Raw genomic sequence first — 26,407 nt, forward strand, 5'->3', positions numbered from 1 at the left:
ACATGTTGAACTTGAGGTGCCTGTGGGAAATCCATACAGAATGGTCCTATATTATTTTCACACACGTAACATGTTACAGCCCACGTGCCAAAAAAGATATTGAAGTTGTGACTTAGAAGCCAGAGTTCACAAGTGGCAGTACTACTTCATCTTTTCTTACGGTGGCAGAGTAGTATTCCACTGTGACAACATGGATGGACCTTGAGATTATCACGCTAAGTGAAATAAGTCAGACAGAAAAAGTCGAGAACCATAGTACTTCACTCATATGTGGGATATAAAATTCAAAGGAACAAGACAAAGAAACAAAAACTCATAGACACAGACAATAGTTTAGTGGTTACCAAAGGGTGACGGGGTGGGGGGAGGGAGATGAAGAGGGTAAGGGGGATCAAATATATGGTGATGCAAGGAGAACTGACTCTGGGTGGTGAACACACAATGTGATATATAGATGATGTAATACAGAAGTGTACACTGGAAACCTATATAATTTTACTAACCATTGTCACCTCAATAACTTTTAATTAAAAAAAAAAGCCAGAGTTCAAATTACAAATATTTCTATAGTAAAGAAGGTTCTTTCATAATGATTAAAATCCTACTGAATATTTTGATCAGCAGCATCGTTTTTACTTCTAAAGAAAATTTTGAAAAATGCATCTTTCAGTGGTAACATCCAATTCTATATATTTGAAGTGAAACGCATGTACACCCAGATGGCCAAACAACTCCAAGAAGGAAATAACGCTAAAGACAACGAAAGTAATAATAGATAGCTAAAAGTAAGGTAACTTACAGAGGTTAATAGAATTTAAATCATCACTCACTTTTGTTGGGAAGGATCATTATGTTCTGAGGGATTTTAGCATATCTGATGTGTTTTTATCCACTTACTTTAGTTTTGTGTTGATGCTCAACCTGTCCTATCATTAGCCAGTGGGGACTCCTTCAATTACTTCCTGCACCCTTTGACAGAATCCCGCCCTCTCCTGCCTCCAGGACAGACAGCTTCCCCAATTATTCTGTGTATGCCTTGCTGGGCTCTGGACTCAACCAGCAAGACAAGGATTTACAGAGCACAAGCTGGGCTCTGGGGTGCTTGCTGCCAGTAGATTGAAACGGCTTTTAGGTCTTTGCTTAGACAGCATCAGGAAACTTCTCTTCCTAAAAAGCATATGCCATAAATTCACCAAACCAATTTAAAATTATATCATTTTACATAACTTCTTCGATTTTATATTTCCATTTTTCTTATCTTATATTGAAAAACTAATGCCCATATTTGCTTCCACTATATAAATAAATGTCCACATATATACACACAGGGCTTTCAAAATAACAATACCAAAATTACTAATAACAATAATACTACCGAATGCAGATAATAATTTCCTTGTGTCTACTTGTATTCTAATGTTATATCCCACCAGGAGGCACATGTAAAATACTATGTGCCTATGAGAAATATTTCAGATTGTATGCCCCTACATAATAATAGTTAGATTCAAATGTTTCAGCTTGTTTTTTATCTTTAGGAACTGCTTTAAATTTATTTTAAATCATGTAGATCATCCACATGACTCCAAAACCAAAAGTACAAAACTGATACACATCCTGAAAGATCTAGCTTCCATCCTCTCTCCCTCTTCCCTCCACATAAGCACTTTTATTAGTTTCACTTATTTTTCCATTGTTATCTTATGCTGCACTTTTTAAATACAAGAAACTCTAGACACTGTTCTTTGCTTATAGTCTCAAAATCATTTTAAAACTGTATATAGAAATTGTCTTCGTTCCTTTTTAAAGCTGCATAGTATGCTTCTGTGTGGCTGAATAATCATCCAATCACGTTATTATTTTTTATCAGCATTTTACTATTACAAATTGAACTTCTGCACTTTAGTTTTAATCCATCCCTGTTCTGAATATACCTGGAACAGACGCTGTTTTTTTAGAATCTCTGTCAAAAATGCAGGGTTTTAGTTTGTGCCATGCACACAAACAATTTTATTGAGTTAGGCTTACTTACACTCTATTACAAAGTGGTCAAGAGCATAAATCCTGAAGTCAGAATGCTTGTTTATACCACAGTCCAGTACTTACTAGCTATGCGACTTTGGACAAGGTATTTATGGCTTTCTGATTTAATTTCTCATCAGTAGAAACTGGGGGAAAAAAGTACTATCATCATAGCTTTATGTGAAGATTACACAAACTCTATGTCATGTGCTTAGAAATGTGTAGCATATAGTAAATACCAGGAATACTATTATTATTATAGAATAAATTATACCTCAAAAATATTTGTCCAATCTCAAATAAATCTTACCACAAAGAATGAAAGCAACCTGGCTTATTACTGCTTGATAAGACCATGAGAAAAACTCTGAGTTGAATGTAAATGTATAGACAAATTTCAAATTTATACAAAGTTTAAATTTGGGAATTTTTAGAATATAATTGTATTCATCTAGATAACTTATTCTGAGTCACAGAATACCAAAGCCTAATTTTGCTCTTAATGGTTTGCTCTGAAAGCACACATACTTGTCTCTCTAGCCAATTTTCACAGCATTACAATTTTCTGCTTGAAAACAAAGTCACTTCCAGATACTGTCAGAAATTAGTATAACAGTGACATTTAATCAAAAGTATATTAAAAATGTTATATAGCGTACTATGTGAAGAAACAGTATTTGAGAGATATTAAAAATGAAAATAATGAGCTAATATTAAAACTATTATTATAGCTTTACCAGAACTCTGAGAATAGGAAAATGTCCCAAATTTTTAGTTATCTCAGCTTTCAAGTATAAGCATAAAAGCACCACTGTCCTAAAATATCCCTTCATATCAAAAATACAAATTTATTCATGATTAGTATATTCCTAGTGTTTAATGTCTATTTAATAAATAATAAGATACCGTTTTGAGATTTCCAATCAAATATACAGGTGTGACTGTACCGATGTTCATATAAAAATACAGCCTTAAATACATGCTATTACACACTAAGTTTTATTTCAAGTATTTACATCTTATTAATGATCTCCCACTGGCATATTTACAGAGAAATTGGTTTATTCTGTAACTTACATTAAATGTTACAAATGTTTTAATATATATTTGGATGACAACTGATTTCTGTTCATTCAATCAAAAATTATTAAGTACAACTGAGGGACAAATAATGATATTACCTTCTTTCACTTAAAAGGAAAAAGAAGCAAATCAATTTTTCTAGTAAAATTTTAAGAATAATGTGCATTACATAAATTTAGAATTTTCAGAGTCCAAATAAAATTTTTTTAAAAGACTGTGTTTCTCTGAAAAGCAAGAAAGAATACAATTAATTTTAAAGAGTCAGCTGAAATATATAGTTCTTGATAAAGAGTAAAACTCTATCATTGTGTAAATCATTAACTTAGTTTTAAAAGAAACTTAACTAATATATCCTTTAGTTCAAATAAACATTGATTTAGAAGAAATTGTCAAAGGAATAGGTAGAATAACTTGGTTTGTTTTATTTTTCTTTCAGCCAAAGATGTTAGCAACCAAATAAATTATTTGGCCTTACAAGTATAGTAACCTGTTTTACCCCAAATGCTTCATACATACAAACTCATGTAATCCCCACCTTACCTAGAAGTAGGTAAAGTTTTCATCCCCATTTTACAGATGGAAAATGAGGAGCAGAGATTAACTTGCTCACCTCACACAGCTGTGAAGTAGCAGAGCCAATATTCCAACAGTGGCAATTTTGCTTCAGTCTAGAGTAGTACCAGCTATGCTACACTGCTTTGAATTATTTTGCAAGAACATCATGTTTGAAAAACAGTAAGAGGAAAGTAAATACTCAACTTAGGACATATCCTAAAATCTTGCCTCATTTTCTGAATGAATTTTACAATGTCCATCCCATGTGACTCAAAACAAGTTTTCTGTCAACAATTATTTAATTATAATATTACAGAAAAACAGGAGGAAAAAAAAACCACTGTAAATTCATTTTTTTTCCCCTGGGAGATGTTTAAACATAAGAAACAACCCCTTTCCTTCGTCACTTGGAATAGTTTATAATTTAACATAGAGGATTTCAGATAATGCATACAGATTATTAAAAATCATGTAGTACAACCCCTTATGTAACAAATGGGAGAATCTAAGCCCAGAATGTACTGAAAAACTATATAAGTAGCACAGCTGGGTATGCAAACCAAGGTGCAAGTCAAGGAGAGAATAATATTCCAAATGCACTGTTTGTATATTTCAGCTGGCTTTTCTCCTGGCTGTACTGATAATTGTTGTGCAATCTTTAAAATAAGAATTATGGATTCCCAAGCTTCCATATTACTTACAGTATATGTACTCAGACAAAAAAGAAAACACATTTATTAAACTTAGGATCACAGAAAACCTTACAGTCTAGTAGGGGAGAAAGATATAAAACACACACTGAAAAATCTATAAAGACAACATCAAAATGAAGGCAATTTTCTCTCAAATTTCTTCCACATTGCCAATGAGTTTTTCCTCAAATAGTTAGAATTAAGTCCACTGTGTCAATTCCTCGTTATCTCCTCTACTTCCAGAAAAGAAATTATCACCAAGGCAAAAGATAAAGCTACGACTGTGTTAGGCAGGTGAAGTTCCTCTACATAATGATATATTGCCACTACATCAGTTTGGTAAGGGCATAAATGCAGTAAGAATTCATAAAAAAGTTTTAGTAAACAAGACAATTATAACGTTACAAATGTTACAATGTTTAACAAAAATTACAATGTTACTTCTGCTTTAGAGCTAGAATACTTTGAAATTACTACCAGTGAGGATTGATAAACATTTGGCAGTACCCCAGACCTCAAGTATCCAGAATCTCAAGAAGCCACAAACACAGACTCCTGCTACTTCCTCTTCCAAACCCACGTGCTTCTTGGTAACAGTGGCTTAAGTTCTCAGCCTTTGCCAGCTACTCTAAAACAGAAACTGAAGAACCTATAAAATTAAAATCAAAGAGTTCTGCCATACTTTCACTCCATTTGCCCTCTTTTTAGCTTACAACATTACTTGGTTTTAAGTTTGTATTGTGAAAATATAAAACAGCAAAACTCAGAGAGTGTGTTGAGCACGGTAATAGGTTTGATAAACGGACTTTCTGAAAAACTTCAGAATTAACCAAAGAACGTTTTATTTCAACTCTTGTTAAAAGCCTTTCTATATTATAATTCCCTTAAGGCCTCTGACATTCTACTGAATCATCTTTAAATATCAACTTAAACATCAGTAAGATATAATGCACTTAAGAATGAACACTGAGATGAATAATGCCACCTCCCCCAGGTAAGTGCAGGTGTACTAGCCATCCTGCAGTGTACCTGGTCTCATACTGACAAGACATCAGGCAGCTCTAACAACTTTGCATCCTTTTTGACTGACAACACCAAGGTCATATGCCAGTTACCTACATTCCTCACCTAACAGCGCATCTACAGCGAGCTTCAATCACTGTCATTCTTGCCAACTCAGAAAACAAACTCTTGCCCCTTTTCCAAGCTAATCCCCTCACATACGCTCTAGATTTGAAATTCCAACTCTTTGTATCATCTGGAACCATCTTCCCTTCTAACTGGGTCACTTTCATGTACAAAACCTACTCAGATCAGGTTCTCCTCATTACACAAAAACTATCTTTTTACTTTTTAATAGTAAATTCTTGTTATGGATTGAACTGTGTCCCCCCAGAAAGATATGTTGAAGTCTTAATCCCAGGTACCTGTGAATGTGACCTTATTTGGAAATAGGATCTTTACAGATGTAATTAAAATAAAATTAATCACGGTAGGCCCATAATCCATTATGACTGGTGCCCTTGTAAGAAAACAGAGATACAAGGAGAATGTCATGTGACAATGAAGGCAGAGATTGGAGAATGGAGACCAAAGAAGCCAAAGACTGCTAGCAACCACCAGAAGCTTTAAATTCAACTTCAGTTGACACCACTATTTACATAATTGTAAATACAGACGAGTTGTTCACTTTCCTCCCCCACCCCAAAAGAATGAATTACTTAAGGGCAGAAACTGTGGTTTTCCTATCATCTATGCCTAATAGAAGAAAGCACTGAGTACCAATACCGAGGGTTGGCAAAAGTATGCCCATGAGCCAAATCTGACCAACTGCATAATTTTATAAATAAAGCATTACTGGAATACAGCCACACTCATTCATTAATATATCGTCTATAACTGCTTTCAATCTACAACAGCAGATAAAATAGCTGAGAAAAAAACTGTATGGCCCACAAAGCCTAAAACATTTGCTATGTGCTCTTTTACATAAACAGTTTCTTGACCCCTGACCTAAACGGTAAACGACTGAATAACCAGTGATGATACCAAATACAACCAATTTGAGTCAAATTCACATACATATTGTGAACACAGATATCTGGAGCTTTATATGTGTGTATGTGTATATAATAAATGTCTGAAGAATAGCACATAAAGTATTACAATGCTTGAGTAAGTTCAAACTAATTAGTTTTATTAGACGTACAGTAGCTATCGTTTTGCTTAATAAGAAAAAAGACTTCGCCATCGGAACAAACTTACCCACTAAGTCCCCCAAGTATAATGTGGAGTGCTGCTACATTATTGTGATTAGTTAAATACGTTTCTTACAATGAACCTCTTTGGGCAAATACTTTTCATATCACTGGGAGGAAATCAAATAGTTTCTAGGATCTAAAGTAGTGTCACAATCATCACACAACAAATCCCACTTTGTTGTGATGGTAACACTTCACTTAAGCAGCTTCCACACTTCACTTAGCACATTGCTAAGAAATTAGTAACAAAAAAAGAATACTTTAACAGCTACACACTCTCGCAGAGTCCACACATAAAGTATATATACGTGTGTATATGTGTACATATATACACCAAAATATACATGTAAAGATATATTTTAATATGTACACACTTATGGTTCTATGTAAATATATACATTTAATTGATGTTATTTATAATATATAAAGATAATGTACAACTCAAAGCCTGTTAATTCTTAATTATATACAACTATATATAATATATAAAGACAATATCTATTTTTAATCTGTAAACATATACACATAAAGATAAACTTAAAGCTTATTTGGTTGGTTTTTCCTTTGCTTTTTTCAAATTGAGGTATAACTGACAAACAACCTTACATTAGTTTCAGGTATACAATATAATAATTTGATATTGGTTCTTAATTACACACAATCCACACAAGCTTGGTAGTCTGACTTCGATAGCCAACCCAAATTAAAAGTACCAAAATATTATATAATGGGAAACTTTGATCCCAAAAGCAGGCTGACAAACCGGAGGGAGTAGAAGTATCAAATGTCACTGGCCTTTGGATAATTTATAGAAGTTTTTAAAGGCTTACTACACAAAGTAAGGTCTCGGGATGATGGGAACCTTCTTAGAAACATGGAATCTGAATTCTAACATCCTCACGTGATCCATATGCACATTCACATTTGAGACCCCTGGTCCAGGTATCTGACCAACTGAACACTGACAAAAGAAAATATTCTGTCTAGAATTACTCTTCTCTTTTTCGACAATTATCCAAATCCAAATGAAGGTCCAATTTCAGAAAATATGGATGGAAAACTTATAGCAACAATCATTTAAAAGATGACAATACCTTGAGCACTTGAACTTGACCTTCCGTAGTAATTTCATTTAGCAGCTCACAAAAGGACTGACATAGACCTCCTGCATATGTCTGAAATTCAATCAGAGGTCAAAATATACATGACTATATCTGCAATATCAAAAACCACATAAAATTCAATTTGGGACTTATTGTAATAATTTATTTGAGAATTATATACTAAAGCTTAAATTAGAAGTCTTTAGAAAATTAGGAAATAAAAATACAGCTTATTGCTATACTGATTTTTATAGAAATATGAGGCCATAATTATTCTTAGAGCACATTTTCTGTGTTAAAAAACATAATTCATGGAACTGCACCACATCTGGGCAATGCTTATAGTTCTCCCCCACCCCCCACCAACTTAAAGTAATATAGATGAATCATTTACATTTGGACTTCATACATCCTGACTTCATACAAAAACAATCAAAATAGTAACTATGTAAATTTTTACAATGCAAAAACTACAACAACATACCTGTAAAAATTCTGTTGATGATAAAAAGATATAACCATTGATGATCTTAAAGCAGGTTCTGAGACTTTCTGAACTTAGTTCTGTCAAAATAATATATATTTTTTAAAAAAAGGACAAACTAATTCATTATTCAAAATCAGTTTAAATAAAGTGATTTATTTAAAAGTAAGTTAGCAACCCTTCTTTACAAATTTTTTCTGCGTGGTATTCAGAATAGTAGTATATGAATATCTATCTAAAAACTGGCATCAATCTATAACTTAATGCTTTCCGTATAACTCCCGCTAGTTAAAACAATTTAGAAAAAAATTTAAGCTCCTTTCTTCTTCCTTTGAGAAAACACTACATAACCATTTGACCCAACCTTTGAAATCAAACTAAATTTCTAGCGTTAGCATGGCAAACAACATGTAACTGAATCATTTTACCATCATATTTTGACATCTGCTTAAATGGGTTCACTCAGTAAGCATTTACTGAATGTGTACTGTGCTGGCCCAGAATATGCCACCCTAATTATGAAGAGTCCACTCCCTATTACACTCCAAAAAAATGACATTGTGTTTAGATATTCTCAACTGTTGGGTTTTGTTCTGCAAATCTGCTCCCCTACAAAAACCTAGACATTAAAAAAAAAAAAAAAATGTTCTTAAAAAAGCAATTACCAGAATTAACACAAGAAAATGATATTGTTTTTAGCTATTCTTTTTCAAGTGCAAAGTAGAATACTATTATTAAAATTGAATATGACCAAAGTTCACACAGTGATATTTTACAAGTCTTATCACATACAGTACTAATGCAATAAAATACAGAATTTATATATATATATATATATATATATATATATATATATATATATATATATAATTATACAGATCAAAACATGACACCAAAATATCATGTATATCTAAAACCTGCCATTATTTATTGTTAATATTTAGAAATTCTATTCACTTGCAATAAGATAGATTAAAAAATGTTTTTTTCTGGCAATATACTAGCCTAGCACATGGGATATCTAGCTCATATTCTAGCAAAGAAAACATTCTATTTAGAGAGAACTTCCCATATAGTTTCATAAGAATATGACAATGCTACCTCTAGCTCAAAATGTATTTTAAAGGCATTAATTTCTAAACTTTAGGATTTAACAGATTAATTTAAAATGAGGATATGGAGGGGACAATGTCTGACCAACTTGGTACCATGCTAACGTAAGACATACAAAGAAATAAAGGCTATCATCTAAATATTTTCAAAATCTCAGGATACAGGTGTAGGCCTTTATAATGGATGAAGTTATCCTTATGAAAAATTCACATTATCTTTTTTCTCCTCAAGTTTGGACTTGTGCACATTGCTTAACAGACCAATATTAGACAGCAGACTGGCAATATTTAAATGAGTTGATATTTAAGTGAAAACTTAGAATGGCTACATTCCAGGAATATCAGGAAATATAATTTCTAAATCATCATCATCTAAAATTTATCAAGCTCTGTAATGAAGAAAACACTATTTTAGACATAATCACCTTAAAAACCATAGCATCCATCTCTTCTTACAGATATTTTAAAAACTATTCCTGGATCAATCTACATAAGCAAATATTCAAGTGATTAGTCTATTTCATACTATTCTCCATGCCTCCATCATTTGATAGATAGCTATTACTAAATTTTCTAGGATATGCTATCATCAGAAAATATCAAATACTGATATTAAATATATCCCTAAAATTTATAAATTTACCTGTTTTGAGGTAGATTGAACCTGTTCATTGTATCTATGAGTTCCTAGTGATATTGTGAAGAAAAATTATTGTTTGGTCTTAGTAGCAGAACCATGTAATAGATCTGCATTTATTTGCAGACCTGTGAATAATTAAAGTCAAACATTCTCAACCAGGGCAGTTTTCCCCTCTAGGGGACATCTTGCAATGTCTGGAAACTTTGGTTATTAAAACTGGCATCTAGTGGGCTGAGGCTAAGGATGCTTAACATTGAGATTCCCACAATGCACTGGACTGCCCGTCACAACAAAGAATTATCTGGCCCAGAATATCAGAGGCATCCAGAATGAAAGCCCCTCATTTAAGTGCTCAAAAAAGTTTTTCTTTCACAGACTGAGAGAGAGGTCTGAGGCAAATCGGTAGTCCATCAAAGTATCTAATTATGCTATGTGCATATATGGTTTATATCTATTAGTCAAATTATAATTTAGATGACGCTTTGTTTTTCTGTATTCTTTTGCTCCTATTTTTAATTTGTATTTTCTAATGTTACATTTGATTCTGTTCAGTTTCTGTAAAGGGGACAAAGAGAATAAATGATTGAATTATGCTATAGAAATTCAATAGGGTATCTATTTTTGTTTAACCATGCTAGTTAATGTTTATGTTTGGAAATGCAACTGTAATAGTTTATTCCATTTCAAATTCTGATAACATATGCGTGAGATCATCACGAAGGCAGGTGGGTAAAAATCCCTTCCCAATTAGATAGGAAGTTACCAGCAGAAAAATTTTGTTGGTCAAGGAATATTAATTTGGCATTTTCAACAACATGGACAAGAGCCAGTCAGATGTTTATCTTTTAAGTAATGAGATCTAAGTAAATTAACAGTATAAAATAGATTTAAGGGATTTTAGAACCAAATTACTAGAATTACTTTTAGTTACAGCCTCTACTTAAAACATCTCCAATTGTATTTACATTTAGGGAAAAGAATATAAAATGAATTTTAGTCTTGGATTTATTCACATTTAATTAACATATCCTAAAAATCACAATATAAATTAGTTGTACAGTACTCAAAGAAAAATAAAGATAAGATTGATGTCAAAGTATACTAAACATGCACAGATATAACTGTGAACAGAGTTCGTTCATATTATTATTAAAGCAATTACACATACCACAATGAATAAAACAAACTATATATAATCTTTTTTGTTTTGGAAAATGTAGGGAATATGTAATTTGATAGCACCCATTATATTCATTGAAACTATAAAATATAGAAATGTTTTAAATCTTTGAAAATTAAAAGAGGTTAAATCAAGTATCAATGATCACAAGGATGAAATTTCACTAGTCATTATTCAGTTAAGTAACAAATCCTACACAGCCAGTGGTTGGGTACTTTTTTCCTTACAATAGCAGCAATTTTAATAGCAATAGTAGTAGTAATAAATATAATTGCAAAACACTTAAATAGTGCTTGCTATGTGCTAAGCGTTATTCTACACATATGAAAGTCCTTTTTGACTCATAAGTACTATGTATCAACTACAAAGCTTTCTATGGTAAAACTACACTATAGTCCTCATTAATAAAATCTGCACTCAAAATAGTGTTATAAGGTTATAGCAGAGTTATGCTTTCTGATTATGTCTCTCCTTCCTCTCTCCTACTCTACTGTATTGTAAAAGCCAGGCATGCTGAATTTAAGGGGGGAACACAAGGTGATGTGAAACCACTGTCCAAAGTCACCATATGTGAAAGTGCCTGAATCCTGTTCATGACAAAGTTGACAATGGGTCTGGGTTGAGGTTTCCATTCTTAGGTCAAGTATAAAGAAACACTGTGGATTACCCATAGTGGCAACTGTACGTGGTCTTCAATTAGCTAGAATAGAATTAAAAGGCTTTTACCAGAGTAACGTAACGTGAAAGGACATTTCCTATTCTCTTTCTCTATGACGTCTTAAAGATGGACAAAACTTTTTCTAGCAGTAAGTGGTCTATTGTCACTGTCTTCATCTTTGGGAATTTTTCCCATAATTTTACGGGAATTATTGAGGATAAACAGCAAATAGCTCTTTATTAGAAAACAAATGGTATTTTGGTGTTACTGAGATCTTGTCTATTCTAAAGAATGGGGTAGAAGACTAGAAAAACGTGAAAACGTGAAGGACTAATTAAATTATCTAGAGACCCTGGTCATCCAGCAAATGAGATTTTGTTTTTAACAAGTTATAATTTTGTTTTAGTCCACATTTGTGGAGTCTCAGAATGAGTCTACTTCTCTAGTACATCATTATATCTCAGAAATATTTCTGTCTCTAATAAAACTGCTCACTACAAATAAGTTCTCAGAAAAAACAATCTTCACATTATTACCAAAATAAGTATGCTTCATTTCCTAGCATTTTCCTACATAAACACCCTCTCTTGACAATATCAAACTACTCAGTAAGTATACCCAAAGTTCTAATGAAGGAATAAACGATGCTTCATGGATGAATCTTAAAGAACGGGGACTCTGAACGGAAAAGCTTAAATATTTTTTTTACATTTTAAAAATAATGATTTTTTTAAATGGTAGTATTGTAAAGACTAAAAAAGAATCAAAGTTAGCAGTAAGTAGCACTGTATGCAATTCTTGAACGTTCTATCTGTTTAAATGTGAATCTGCATGGGTAAAATCCCTCACAAAACAACAACTCTACAAACAAAATAATTTTTTTAATTTAAGAATGTTACATTCTTGTGAATGGTTGCTGATATGTAACAGAAAAATATTAATTTTCTACTATAAATTATCATCAGAATACACGTTCACATTGCCAAAAAAAGTATCTAATTAGATCTCAACCAAGTAGCTAAAAGGGACTAATAGCTACTCCTGGCAGTGTCCAGTTCTCTGGTTTCATGTACCAAAAACTTTGCTTCAAAAACATGAAGCTTCATGATTTCACAGCTCATCTATAAGTGTCACTTCAACAAACAATAATACGCTTCCCTAATATTTATTAATCTTTATATGCGGTTCACATTGTAGCTCCTTAGCTAAGTCAGAAATATGTACAGAGCGTATTTGTGAAAAACTGACAACACAGAGTCACTTTGTAAAAGAAGCTGGATAAAGCCATGGTATATAGAAGCAGTTTTACAATATAATCTTTTAAATACCATATAGAACTTCTATCAAACAGAAATTTTACCAAAGTTCAAACTTAATTTGTAAATAGTTTCCTAAGAACTTTTTTGTTTTTATTCAGTAATTTAGTAAATTTAGTGTTTGCTCTTTAATGAGCCAAAATGATTCTTAAAAGTTATAGAGAAAAAAATCTAGAAACAATTGAAACACTGTCCAACGTATCTACGTATCTGTCAATATCAGGGACATCAGTAAAAGCAGAAGGTATAATGTAAAGTCACCTATAATGCCCCAAATTATGGCTGCATTCAAAAACAGTAAGTTTATGCTTTAATACATACCAAGAAGTGGTGACATATTCTGAAATATACGAAGCAATTCTGGTGTGATACATGGGCTATTTTCCAATGTCACTAACCTGGGGAAGGGAGGGAAGATTAAATCACTTTCTGTAACCATTAAAGCAATTAACAATAAACCTTAAATATATACATATATATAAAACACCTATCCCATTTAAAGAAAGAAATAAAAACAAACAATACAGAAAGTTATCAAATTATCTTTTCAGAAAAAAATTACCAAACTCATCAAAATTAATAACGTATCTATAAATCATGTAATATGATTTCTATATACATAGCAAAAATAGGAAGGAAGGTAAGTACATACTAAAACATGTAAAATTATGACGATAGCCAAAGCATGATTATTATGGATTAGTCAAGGAGAGATAAAAATTATTCATTGTTTTCATTTTCTTGATATAGTCTTCTGTCACATGAAACTGATGTGTCCCTTCAATGAGACACTAGACTAATTAATTAGTAAAACACCTTACGCTATATGTTTAATAAATATGAACTTAGTAAAACTTAATAAATATGAAAAAGTCAATCTCACTCACAGTATTAGCAATTTGAAACAATCCATGTATAAAAAATAAATATACATATATGGGTTGTGCTTTATCACAGAAGTGTGCAGTTGGTTTACCTCATCAACTCCACCCTCCCCCAAAGAAGTTAAAGAAAAAACATGACTGTCCCAATAGCTGTAAGAAAAGGGGGTGGGAAGTAAAAGTCCTAGTCAAAATTTAACATTCATTATAAAAACTCTTATCCAATTATAAATAGAAAGAACTTCCTTTACCTGATGAGAGTAGCTACCAAACACAGAAAACACACCTAGTGATAATATATGGAAACTGTTCTCTGGAAAAACAGAAACACGCCTCAAAGAATATCCTGTATTAGCTTATCTACTGTCCCATCTATTGAGTGTATGTATGGAAGGCCTCTAACACGATATGCAAGCAAGTTACGAAAAGATACAAGGGTAAGGGAAGAAAATTAAAGTCTTTATTCACGGAACATATGACTGACAGAAAAGAGAGGGAGAAAAAATTCATAAACAAATTATTCAAATTCCTAAGACAGTTCACAAGGTTGCTGAATGTATCACTCAATATACTATAACGGCCTTCCTCTTCTCACCAGAAGCAGGAGACACAGATAGACATTTTATAAACATGGTAAGATGCGAAAACACAAAACACAATATTCCAAAATGCTGGCAACACAGTACACTATAAAGTCCATCATCATGAGAGTGTATCGTACTGCACATTGCCCAGGAAAAGATCGAAATTTGAGGTACAGTTTCTACTGAATGCGTGTTCCTTTTACACCATTGTAAAGTTGAAATATCGTATGTTGAACCATTGTAAGTCAGAGACCATCTGTACCAAAATCACCTGAATTTCTATACACCAAAACAAACACTTAAGATTTAAATGATGATGTTAGTAGAACCATAGATACAAAAATCTAGCATCATAAAGATGTCAACTCTCTCTAAATTGTTACACAGAATCAATAAAACTTCAATTCAAATCCCTACAGTGCTCTTCCTGGAAATTAGGAGGCTAATTCTAAAATTATATGGAAAGCAAAATACCAAGAACAAAAAATTTCTCAAAAAACAAAACGTATGAGGGGTAGGAAAATATACTTGTTTTACCATATTATGATTTACTATAAAACCACTGTAATTAATATTGTAAACAAAATAGAAAGCACAACAAACAGATCTTTTTGACTATGACAGAAGAGGTTCCAAGACTCAGTGTGGAAAGGTGGACTACTCAGTATTTGGTGGTGAAATTGGACCTCCACCTCATACAAAATACAGGAATTAATTCCAAGGCCCATATGAAAAAGGTAAAACTTGACATTACAAGATGTCAGGAAGACATTTTTATGCCTTTAGGTTAGACAAAATCAAATAAAAATCAAATAAAAAGACATTTAAATATGACTACATTAAATTAATAATTACTATGTATCAAGAGGCCTCAAAAAAGTTAAAATGTAAGTCACATACTGGGCGAAGATTATTTGCAATATATGTAACTGACATATGAATAGTATCCAAAGGAATATCCAAAAGAAGAGAAAAATGGACAGAATACATGAACAAACATTTCACAGAAGATACAAACGGTGGCAGTAAACTTTAACTATAAAAATATATACATGCATATATCCAATTTGATGAGGCAAGAAAATGTAAATTTTAACAAAACAAGGGACAATTTTACGTCCACCAGATTATCAGAATTTTACATCTGATATACCATGTATTGACAAAGTTATAGACCAATGCTGATAGGAGTTATCAGGTTGGTATAATCACTTTGGAAAACAATTATCACCTGGTAAAGAGATTACGTGTATATGTATACACTTATGACCAAACCATTTCCACTTCTGGGCATGAATGTATATAGTGCATAAGGTCTCATACATTTGTACTAGGAGTCGTGTAAAAAAGAATGTTCAGAGTCACATTATTTGAAATTCAAACAAAATGCCAAATGAGTGAATGAATTCTCTTATGTTCACAGCATTAAACTCATTAATATGGATAAATCTCAAAATAGAGAGCCAAAAAAGCAAGTTAGAACACATAAAATACAATTTACATGAAGTTAAAATACATTGTTTAGAGATACACACACATAATTTTTAAAACATTAAAACACAAGAATAAAGACCAAGGACAGAAAATGAAAATATGGGTTCGGTGGGTTCTCCCTGGCATGAAAGCAGGAGGATTGAACAAACATGCCACACACCATGAGCTTCACAGACATTCTTACTGTTCTATTTCTCAACCCGGGTATGGAAAATGGATTTCATGTTATGTAAGTTATAAATTATTACAAATAATATGAGCTCCGTATTACTTTGTATCTACGAGTATAAACTATTTTGCAAGTTTTAAACAACAAAATCAGAGGGGGCAGGACACAGTGGAAACCAGCTACTCACAAAATGAAGTACTTCCCAAGCGCACAAGCAATGGCATCTCTAGACACCCTGCCTCGATCATCAAATAACAATATTTGATTCAACTTTTAAAGAATAAAATTTCAGGAAAATAAAAAAAAATATATTTATCCTATTCACCTTTAAAACAACCATGAAACCACAAGAAAAACTCATGGGATTTCCCTGAGGGAAAAAAAAATGAAGGGCATATTCTAGATCCCAGAAGATGTTTAAAAAACTCTCTTTGTCAATGGGTCCAGATCAAGATCTGTCTGAAGCTTGTTGCTTCCCCCCCACCGCCATTACCTTAGTAAAAAGGCCATTCAGGTCATTAGCACTCTCACTTCTTACATTCGTTTCCACAGTATAAATCATGTAATTAAAAAGAACAAAAAAGACTCGAAGAATTTAAACTATTTAAATAAAATGGCATGGTATGTAACTCCAGATTAAACAAATAAGTATTTGAGAAAGAGAGAAAGTTTAGGAAACAAAATCAAAGCACTAAATTCTTTACCATCAAGGAAAAGGAAAAGGTTACTATTTTGATGAATTATTAGACAAAACTCTATGTACCAACATCTTTGACTAATGTAAAATTTCATGTTACCCTTACACAAAACTATAGAAAGACAGAGCATAAAGTAAGAAGATAGACATTTCAATTCAACAAATAAATGTAAGAACATAAAAATTGTTTTGAAGTAAAGCATCTTTGGTTAGGTTAAAATATAAAAATTTGCTCTGTGTAGACGACACAACAAAATTTCAAAAAGAAAAGCTAAAATATAAAAGATGAACAAAGACAGTTAAGTCAAATCTAAACAAAATAAACCATATGACAACATTAATATTAGGTAAACTTTAACTGCAAAAGAATGAAAGGTAGAAAATTAATCACTCCATACAGATATTACATCACATGATGCTTCATGAAAGTATTTTAAATACTATATTTTACTAAATCTTTTAACAACATACAAAGTACCAAAATTTTATGTAGTGAATAATATTTTTCAAAAATTACAGACTAAAAATGCTAGAAATAAAACAGGGGCACTGACACAAAGAAAAATGGGATACTTCAATAAATCAATGTCAAGATGAAAAAGCAAAACACAGTTAAAAATAATAGATATATATGAGTCTGCATCTTTACCATCATTACTATTTATGTGAATATATTACAAAAATTAAGCCGATAATAAGTCATTAAAATTCACATTAAGTTTTAAAATTTGTACAAGTGACATGTTATATTTACATTGCAATAAGTCCAGACCTGAATCTGTACTCTAATATCAGCAAAAAATAAATGCTGGCTCAAAGAAGTCATTAAAAAATTGTAATGCTACCACCGAAATAAAAAAGATTATCCTATACAAGTATACGAAGAATTAAGGGAAATAGGCAGTTGTACTCCAAAACATATTCACAACTTTAAATGTTTTAGCATTTAAGAAGAACAAAGGTAGGAGAAGGGTTGGGGGTGGGTGAAAAAGGGGCAGGGATTAAGTAAAAATTGGTTGTTACAAAGTAGCCATGAGTATCTAAGGTATAGCATAAGGAATATGGTCAATAATATTGTAATAACTATGTATGGTACTAGATGGGTAATAGCTTTATTGGGGTGATAAATGGGAGGGTGGTTAGGGAGCACGGTGCAAAAAGGTGAAGGAATTAAGAAATACAAATTGGTAGTAAAAAAACAGTCATGGGATGTAAAGTAAAGCATAGAGAATATAACAATAATATGGCAATAACTATGTATAGTGCCAGGTGGGTACTAGACTAGTCAGGGGATCACTTCTTAAATTATATAAATGTCTAACCACTATGCTATACACCTAAAATTAATAGAGAATAATACTGAATGCCAACTGTAGTTGAAAAATTAAAAAGGGGGGGAATATGTGAAAGGGAGTAAGAGGTTCAAATTTCCCAGTTATTGTAATAGTGTGGTACGTGTCAGATGGTTGCTAGACTTACAGTGATCACTTCTTTAGTTATATAAATGTTGACTAACTAGTGTGTACACCTGAAACTAATATAATGTTGTATGTTAGCTATATTTTAATAAAAATCTTTTTAAAAAGAACAAAGGTAATAAACTAACCAATTGTATTACAGTTTTAAGAAAATACAAATACAACTAGGTGTAGGAAGTAAAAAATCTGAAGCAGAAATAAGTAATGAGAGAAACATGGAATTCATAAACCATGTAGTTATTTCATATTAAAAAAAAGAAAAAATCTCTAACAAATGTACTTTAGGAGATAAAACAAAACTAAAAATAACAGATAAAGCAAATGCACATACTTTTTTTTTAAGTACTTGAAAAGACTAAGTACCAAAATTAACAGACATTGAAAATCAAAACCAAAATAAATATGTATAAACTAACAACTAAAAAACAACCTGAGAATGTTATCAAAACTGTGATTGACTTCTGAGCTATGCCACGAGTCCCTCTACAATTCCCTTTATTCTCGAATTTTCAAATGTTCCCAAAAATAGTTACCATATTACTGAGAACGTTCTAGTACAAAGAAAATGATTTTTGGTAAATTAGTAAAATAAACATAAACTTGATATAAGATCAAATAGTATCACAAAATGTGTATTATAGATCCAACTCATTTAAAAACAGAGGGGAAAAAATAAAACTAGGTAAAATATTAGAAAACAGAGTTATGCAATATATTAAAGAATAATTACCCTACCAAATAATGTTCATCTCAGGAAGTCAAAGTTTTCTAAAGAGAGAGTTTTTTAAAAAAAAGGAATGATATAATCTTCTGAGAAGATGATAAACAGCAATGAAATTAGTTTTTTAAATGATGAAGAACATTATTACATTTAATGGTCTATAGCTGATGCTGGTTGTTTACCAGTATTCATTACCTGATTCTATTTCCTGGAAATAAAAAACAAAACAAAATTGTTCATGCAATGTCTTTAGTTCAAATCCTGTTTAAAAAATATTTTATACTATGACATGTTTATATTATAAAAGAAAACTAAAAGTTATTGAGCTAAATCTTAGAATGCAGGTTAAATGTCAAAAAAAAAGTCTAAAAGTAGTAGAAAGACGAGATAAATATAAGAACAGAAGTTAATAGGAAACAAACATGCAACAAAGAGCATCCAAGCCAAGGGTTGGTTCTTTGAGAAGACTAATAATGTTGGCAAATCTCTGTCTAGCAAAATGAATCAAGGGGGTGAGGGCGGGGCGAGAGACCATAAAAAACAAACAAACACATAATCAATCTGAAGAGTTTCATTTTCTATATATGACCACAAACATCAAGTGATACAGGTTATCCCAAATAAGCTCAAATTCCCATTCTTCAACATGACAGTTTTATACCTTTGCCTCCCCACAAACCTCTCATATCTTCATACACTTCCACTCCAGCCCAACACTCAGCTGATGACTACGCTTCATATTTTGTTGAGAAAATAGAAGCTATTAGATGGAACACCTTCCTATCTCATTCCACTACAATACAGAAATTCATCTTGCTGCCTCCAGTTAAAAAAGATGAAGTATCCCTGATGTTACTTAAAAATAAAAAAATAAAAAAATCAACCCCTCTACTTGCGTTGAATCCCATCCCTTCTTGCCACCTTCAATTATCTCACTCTCTCCGGAGCCTCATCCATCCCTCTGGATTTTGCATTCCCCACACCAGCCAATGGTTACCAGATTTCCACAATCCTTTTCATGGCAAAAGTTCCCAAACAAGTTGTCAATGCTCACAGTCAGTATTTAGTTAACTCCAATTCAGCCTTCAGTCTACACCAATTCTAAACTATGTTCTTACTACTCTACTGAAACCCCACCTAGAAACTCCATGTGGCCAAATTCACCTCTCTGTACTGCTCTTACTAGGACAATCACCAACATTTGACAGAGCAGACCACGCCTTCTTTTTAGGGAATAGCCCCTCTCCTGGCTTAGTCATCAAACATGACTCCTCGTGTGACCTCTAGTTCTTCAGGCCTCGGCCTTGAGCAGCATGTTTTCTATCTGTCCTTCTCTTCCTAAGCAATCTCACCAATTTTCAGGCTTTAAATGTCATATACAAAGTGCTAACCACTTCACAAATGTTATCTCATCCTCACAACCACTACGAAAAAAGTCAGAATTATATTTCCTCATTTTAAAGATAAGGAAACTAAGGTTCACAAGACGATTACAGACCTAACACAGTGGTTTAATTGGGATTAACACCGATATCTGATTCAAAATGAGTTCTAACCCACTAAGAAAAATATATGAAGAAATGAGTACGCTGACTCTTTAAAGAATCTTAGCTATTAATAAATTTGGTAAATTTAAAAAAAATGTATTATAATGATTTAATTTTGTTTAGATATAACTAAAGCCTCGGGAAAAAGAAATTGCCATTAACAGAGCAATGAACTTTTATTACTCTGTTTATGTAATCCTTAGGAAATTTATACACCTTTAATAAACACATTAATATACTAAAGCTATCCTCTGATAAATATGAGTGTGTCTTCACTATTGCTAATATTTTTAATTTTTCTACTAGTCAATATATACTGTGTTTTTCCGAAAATAAAACCTAGCTGGACAACCAGCTCTACAATGTTTTTTGGAGTAAAAATTAATATAAGACCTGGTCTTATTTTACTATAATATAAAAGTCTTTAATAATATAACACAACGTAACATAATACCAGGTCTTAATTTTTGCTCCATAAGACACATTAGAGCTGATTGTCCCGCCAGGTCTTATTTTCGGGGAAACACGGTAGTATCTATTAGGTTGGTGCAAAAGTAACTGCGGTTTAAAAGGTTGAAAATAATTGCAAAAACTGCAATTACTTTTGCACCAACCTAATACATGTTTACAGGAAAGTATTTATGTGCTACAGATTAATGTTTTAATTTGTAATCTACAGTAGGGGTCAGCAAACTATAGCTCATGGGCCAAATCTAATCCATATCCTATTTCTGTAAATGTTGTTTTATTGCTACACAGCCATGCCCATTTGTTAACATACTGTCTATGACAGCTTCGGTGCTAAGAGCAGTGTTGAATCATTAAGACAATGCACAGTTCAGGAAACCTAAAATATTTACTGTCTGCTCCTTTACAGAATAAAATTGCCAATCTCTTATCTAAAGTAATCCATCTTGTACAAATAAAAATATATGAATATAAAACATTCCAAGATATGCTAATTTACAATCAGACCATCCAGAAATTATTTAACTTCACACAACATACCCTAGAAAATAATATGAGAAATACACATTGCAAATAAATATCTACCTATGTTTTAAAATTGTATATCTAGTATTCTGATACAGATCACTGATTTGTAATTTGCACCAAAGATAATTTCTATGAATCAAAAAACAGTTCATTCCTAGACATGTAAGCAAAAGGAAGGAAGGAAGGAAGGAAGGAAGGAAGGAAGGAAGGAAGGAAGGAAGGAAGGAAGGAAGGAAGGAAGGGAAGAAGGAAAGAAAGAAGGAAGGAAAGAAAGGAGGGAGGTTGATTCCAAACGTTAATTTTTCTATGGTTAATTTTTGTGATTTGCTTTTATAATTCCAATATCAGTTTATATATTGGAATTTTTAAACCGCTCCTATATTATAAACTACATCTTAAGAAGAGATTGTCCCTGAAGAAAACTGCTAATATCAATAAGATAAGCTTAATAAACCAAAATGATTTCCTACCACAGTTCCTTACATATGTGGCACTGAGCTGCCACTGAAACAGATTTTTGTGTTTGTGTGTGTGTATGTGTGTGTGTGTGTGTGTGTGTTTAACCTCTTAACACTATACACTATACTTACCCACTTAGTAAAATATAAATGAAGAATAAGTAGTACTAACACTTGGGGTTGAGGTATATAATCTCAGTACTTACTGAGTAAGATAATAAGAAGAGGTTGAAAATAACTGAACGATTCCTACAAAATCTAACTTAACACATTGTTAAAAGTTTTAAGGCAATTTTTAGTTTGGAAAAATTTTCAAGATCCCAACTTTACATTCCAAATTCCAAAAGATGAAATGCAGTCTGAGTTCTTACCGAAACTTCCCCTTTAACTTTGACTACTGTAAGCGTACACTGAGTAACGGTTGCCAAGAAAAGATGGAGGTATTACGTTACCCAGTTCAGAGAAACTGATGTTATGTTTTTGTTTTTAAAATGCTGAGTTTTTAAGCCCAGTTACATGACCTTTGCTTTATTGGCATGAGAGTAGGGAAGGCCAAGAGAAAAAAAAAAAAGATCCATGGTATCAAGTTTTTCTTCTTACCATAATTCTAAACCATCTTCCAGAAGATAAACATGTGGAGGCTGGGAAACATCTGTACTCAGTTGAATAACTGGGAGCAGGAAAGGGTACAGGTTCTTGCTGTCTGCTCCTAATCCCTATGGGAAGTATAAATAAAACTTATAACAACATAAGACACTCTAAGGTACCATCACCCCACCAAAAAAATCACCTGGCATATAAAAAAGCCCTAAAACCAATTTATGAAAAGAAATCAATCAGATTTTAAAGGATGGTCCTAACTAAAAACACTACTCAAACAAAGTTAGATAATTAGAAAGCAAATAGCAAAAACAAAAAAAAAGCAACAACAAACCAAAAAAAACTATTCAATTGCCTAATGGTAGTAAAACCATATACACCAAGACTTCACACCTGTTTATTTAAAGATATTTCACATATATGTATTTTCCCATCTGTGACTTCTAAAGAGGTGTTCACACTGAAATATTAAATTCTGTAAGTTATCTCACCTAAGTAACTAGTCAAAATGAACCCAACCTAAATGCTTATCAGATAATTAAATTGTGGTACATTCGTATTTTAGAATACTGAGTAGCCATGAAAAAAGGATTAGGCATGGAATGAAAACAATCACAAAAAAAAATTACAAATCGGATTTAAAAGTTGCAAAAGTATATATAACAATTCCATATGCCAAAGAATTTCTTTTTAATAGCTACTTTTCTATGTGTGCAGATATACAAAGGCTGGACAATTAAGGTCACGAACTTTCCACCATGTAAGCACACATTAATTATCTGACCTCATATGCATAAAAATGTTTCTTGGGAGAAAATAGAAAAAAATGTTAACATTAATTAAATATAGGAAGGGGAAAAGGATGTTGGAAGGGGGTAAAAAGAGGTTTTTCAGTTTTTTTGTCAAGCTTTTAAAAATATATGTACATATTACTTTAATGAAGAAATTTTGCTAATATTTTTAATGAGCTAAGAACACAAAGACAGAAAAAGAAGACGGAATTTTATCTATAATTCTAATTTGCCTAATTACTATCCTATGGAAGTTGACTCAGTGTATCACACTCAAGTTAAGCACTCTGAAAGAAAACAAAAAGGATAAAAAGTCCATTTCTAATCCATAATAATCTCTATAATCTGATAAACACAGAAGGGAAACCAAATAAACTATCAAACACCTTCTCACTTTGGAAATAATTCAAATGTCAATATAGTTCATAGAAAATTACAATACAAGAAAAATATATATGCATTCCTCTTTTGGTGACACACACACACACACACACACACACACACACATAAAATTCAGTCTTTATCAGTGGAGCCTAGATACTTCAGTGGAAATACAAAAAGCTTATCCTTAAATAGGTTAAGTTAGGCCCTTTCTATAACTAAAAATAAGTTGAAAGACCTTATTAAAGATTTTTCCAAAGAAGAGAATTATAAAAATGTCACATTTAATAAAGTAGCAGATTGTGCCTTAAAATTCAGTTAAAATATTACTCTCTGTAGCTGAATCTTTACCCAAACAAAAAAAGAAAGAACATTTAGAAAAACTAGTCACGTTTATATTGATTATCAAGTAGACTTAAAATTTCCTAGGAAAATTAGAATCGATCTACTTAGGGCACATCCCTATAAGGATAATACGCTAGCATTAGCAAAACTAAAGTAAGCAACTGCTGAACAGGCAAGACTATCGGTCAAAGCCTGAAGAGATTCACCTTTGTTATCTAGTGGCCTAAAAAAATGTGACCAATCCCAGACCTGCAGCTTGAAGTAAACCCGAAGATTCTTTTGGCCCATGGCTACAGCTATAAGACTTGTCTACAATACTATTCTGAAAGTTCAACAATAAATTCATGAGTTGTTAATAAAATTATCAGCAATGCTTAAAGGGGAAAAATCATATCTTACTGTAATTACCTACGACATAAGAGAAATAGGTGTAGGAACAAGGGATTCTCTCTGTACTACCTGCTACTGCCTGTGAATCGATCATTATTTTTTTTAATTAGAAAGAAAAAGAAAATAACACACACTGAACACTGGCATTTCTCAGGCTATTGTCTTTGGCTCTCTTCTCAAGTCTCATGTACAGCAGGTTCTCAAATAATGTCTTTCTGTTGTAACACTGATGAGATGCCACAGGAAGTTAACTCACATTTGTATCAATTAGCCTGTAGTAAAATCGGTTGCTGTAGCTCATTTTGCTTCAAGTTGCAGAACTAGTCAACAAAGGTAAGGACTGACTACATTGCTGATAATGCTCAAATCTCCTATATCTCCAACCCAAATTTCCGAACACTCTGAATGACTATAGGGCTTCATCACCCAGAAGGCATCTCAAACTCGTAAGTCTACTACGGAACCAATCCACTGCTTTCCCAAAAGGTGGTTCCTCTTCCTGCACTTCCTAACTCAAGTGACATGAATATTTTTCTAGTAATAAATTATACTGCAACCACCTCCTGGTTCCTCTTCCTTCTTACCCATATCTAAATAATCCCTAATTCTCTCTCTAATATTTTTCAAATCATTCCTCTTCTCCCCACAATTTTACTTCAGGTCATCATCTCTTCCATGTCTAACAGAAGAGGCTCCCAGCTACTTTCCTTGGTCTTAGTTTTACCTTATCCCAAACCAGTCCAGTGGTACTCTGATTACCTTTCTAAAATAAGAATAAGAACACCTTCCTCTGAACTGCAAGAGATGTTTTTACACCTTCCTGACCAGGCACCCATACTCAAGCTACGTATTCTATGTAGCAACTATAGCAAACAACTACTCAGTATTAAAAATCATTATGTTAATATATGGAAAAAGTTGGCAGATTTAACTCATGCATTTGTTACTGTTCTCTCCCAAGAGCCACTAAAAGAATATAGGAGGATGTGTTTTTAAAGATCTAAAACCATAAGTACAAAGATAGTATAAAGAGAGATAAAAGCAACTCGTTTTGACAGCTGGAAAGACAAGTGGTAACTGACTTAGCTGGCTCAGAAACCAAATCTCAAACCCAGCAGTGAAAAAAGGGCAAGAAGCAGCCTGATTTACATTACAGAAACTCCAAAAGACTCAGGAACTGATAGCAGAAGGCATTTTGGGAAGGGGGAAGTTGAAAGGGAGGTATTAAAAATAAGAAGGTATTCAAAAGGCAGTTTGACGCCAAGATCTCATCCATGTGCACAGTTAAACAACTGGACCTCCCTTGATCCAGCATAAAACCGACCATTTATTTTCTGGTAAAACAAGTGGTCTCAAGACAAGGAGACATCAGGTAATCAAGAGCAGGGATACTATATAAAACAGGGAGATGTAACATGTAACAGGCATGAGACTGAAATCTTTCACTAAAGAAAGATCTCAAAAACATGGACCATTCCTCTACAAAACAACCCAGCTAGATCATCCTAAAAAAAAAATCCAGCCAGCAAGTTTTCCATGCATAAACCACCCTTCCAATCAGCTTTTTAGTTCCCACTCCTAAATTTACACTGACAAAATGTTGATACAGTTCTTGAAGTTCGGTGATGGTTACCTAAGGATTCATTACACTGTTCTTTCTTTTTTGTATTTTTCACACGAAAAAGCAGACAACCAAGGATCAACAGACATGATTAAAATACCTAATATGAAAAACAGAGAACAAAACAAATAGAAAACAGTATCATGAA

At 32.5% G+C, this 26,407-nt stretch overlaps 1 protein-coding gene across 3 annotated transcripts in view; it reads right to left on the reverse strand.

Annotated features, from left to right (window-relative positions):
* Window positions 1-26,407, reverse strand: part of IPO11 (importin 11) — a 150,889-nt gene that overhangs the window by 55,639 nt on the left and 68,843 nt on the right. For all 3 annotated transcript variants that reach the window (XM_081054102.1, XM_081054101.1, XM_081054103.1), the window contains exons 21-24: window positions 22,732-22,847; window positions 13,428-13,504; window positions 8,201-8,280; window positions 7,708-7,788 (exon numbers count right to left, since the gene is read on the reverse strand). In XM_081054102.1, coding sequence (XP_080910228.1) covers window positions 7,708-7,788; window positions 8,201-8,280; window positions 13,428-13,504; window positions 22,732-22,847 — 354 coding nt within the window. The remainder of the gene's footprint in view (window positions 1-7,707; window positions 7,789-8,200; window positions 8,281-13,427; window positions 13,505-22,731; window positions 22,848-26,407) is intronic.

This window comes from Rhinolophus hipposideros (genome assembly GCF_964194185.1).
Source record: "Rhinolophus hipposideros genome assembly, chromosome: 7".
Lineage (NCBI taxonomy): Eukaryota > Metazoa > Chordata > Mammalia > Chiroptera > Rhinolophidae > Rhinolophus > Rhinolophus hipposideros.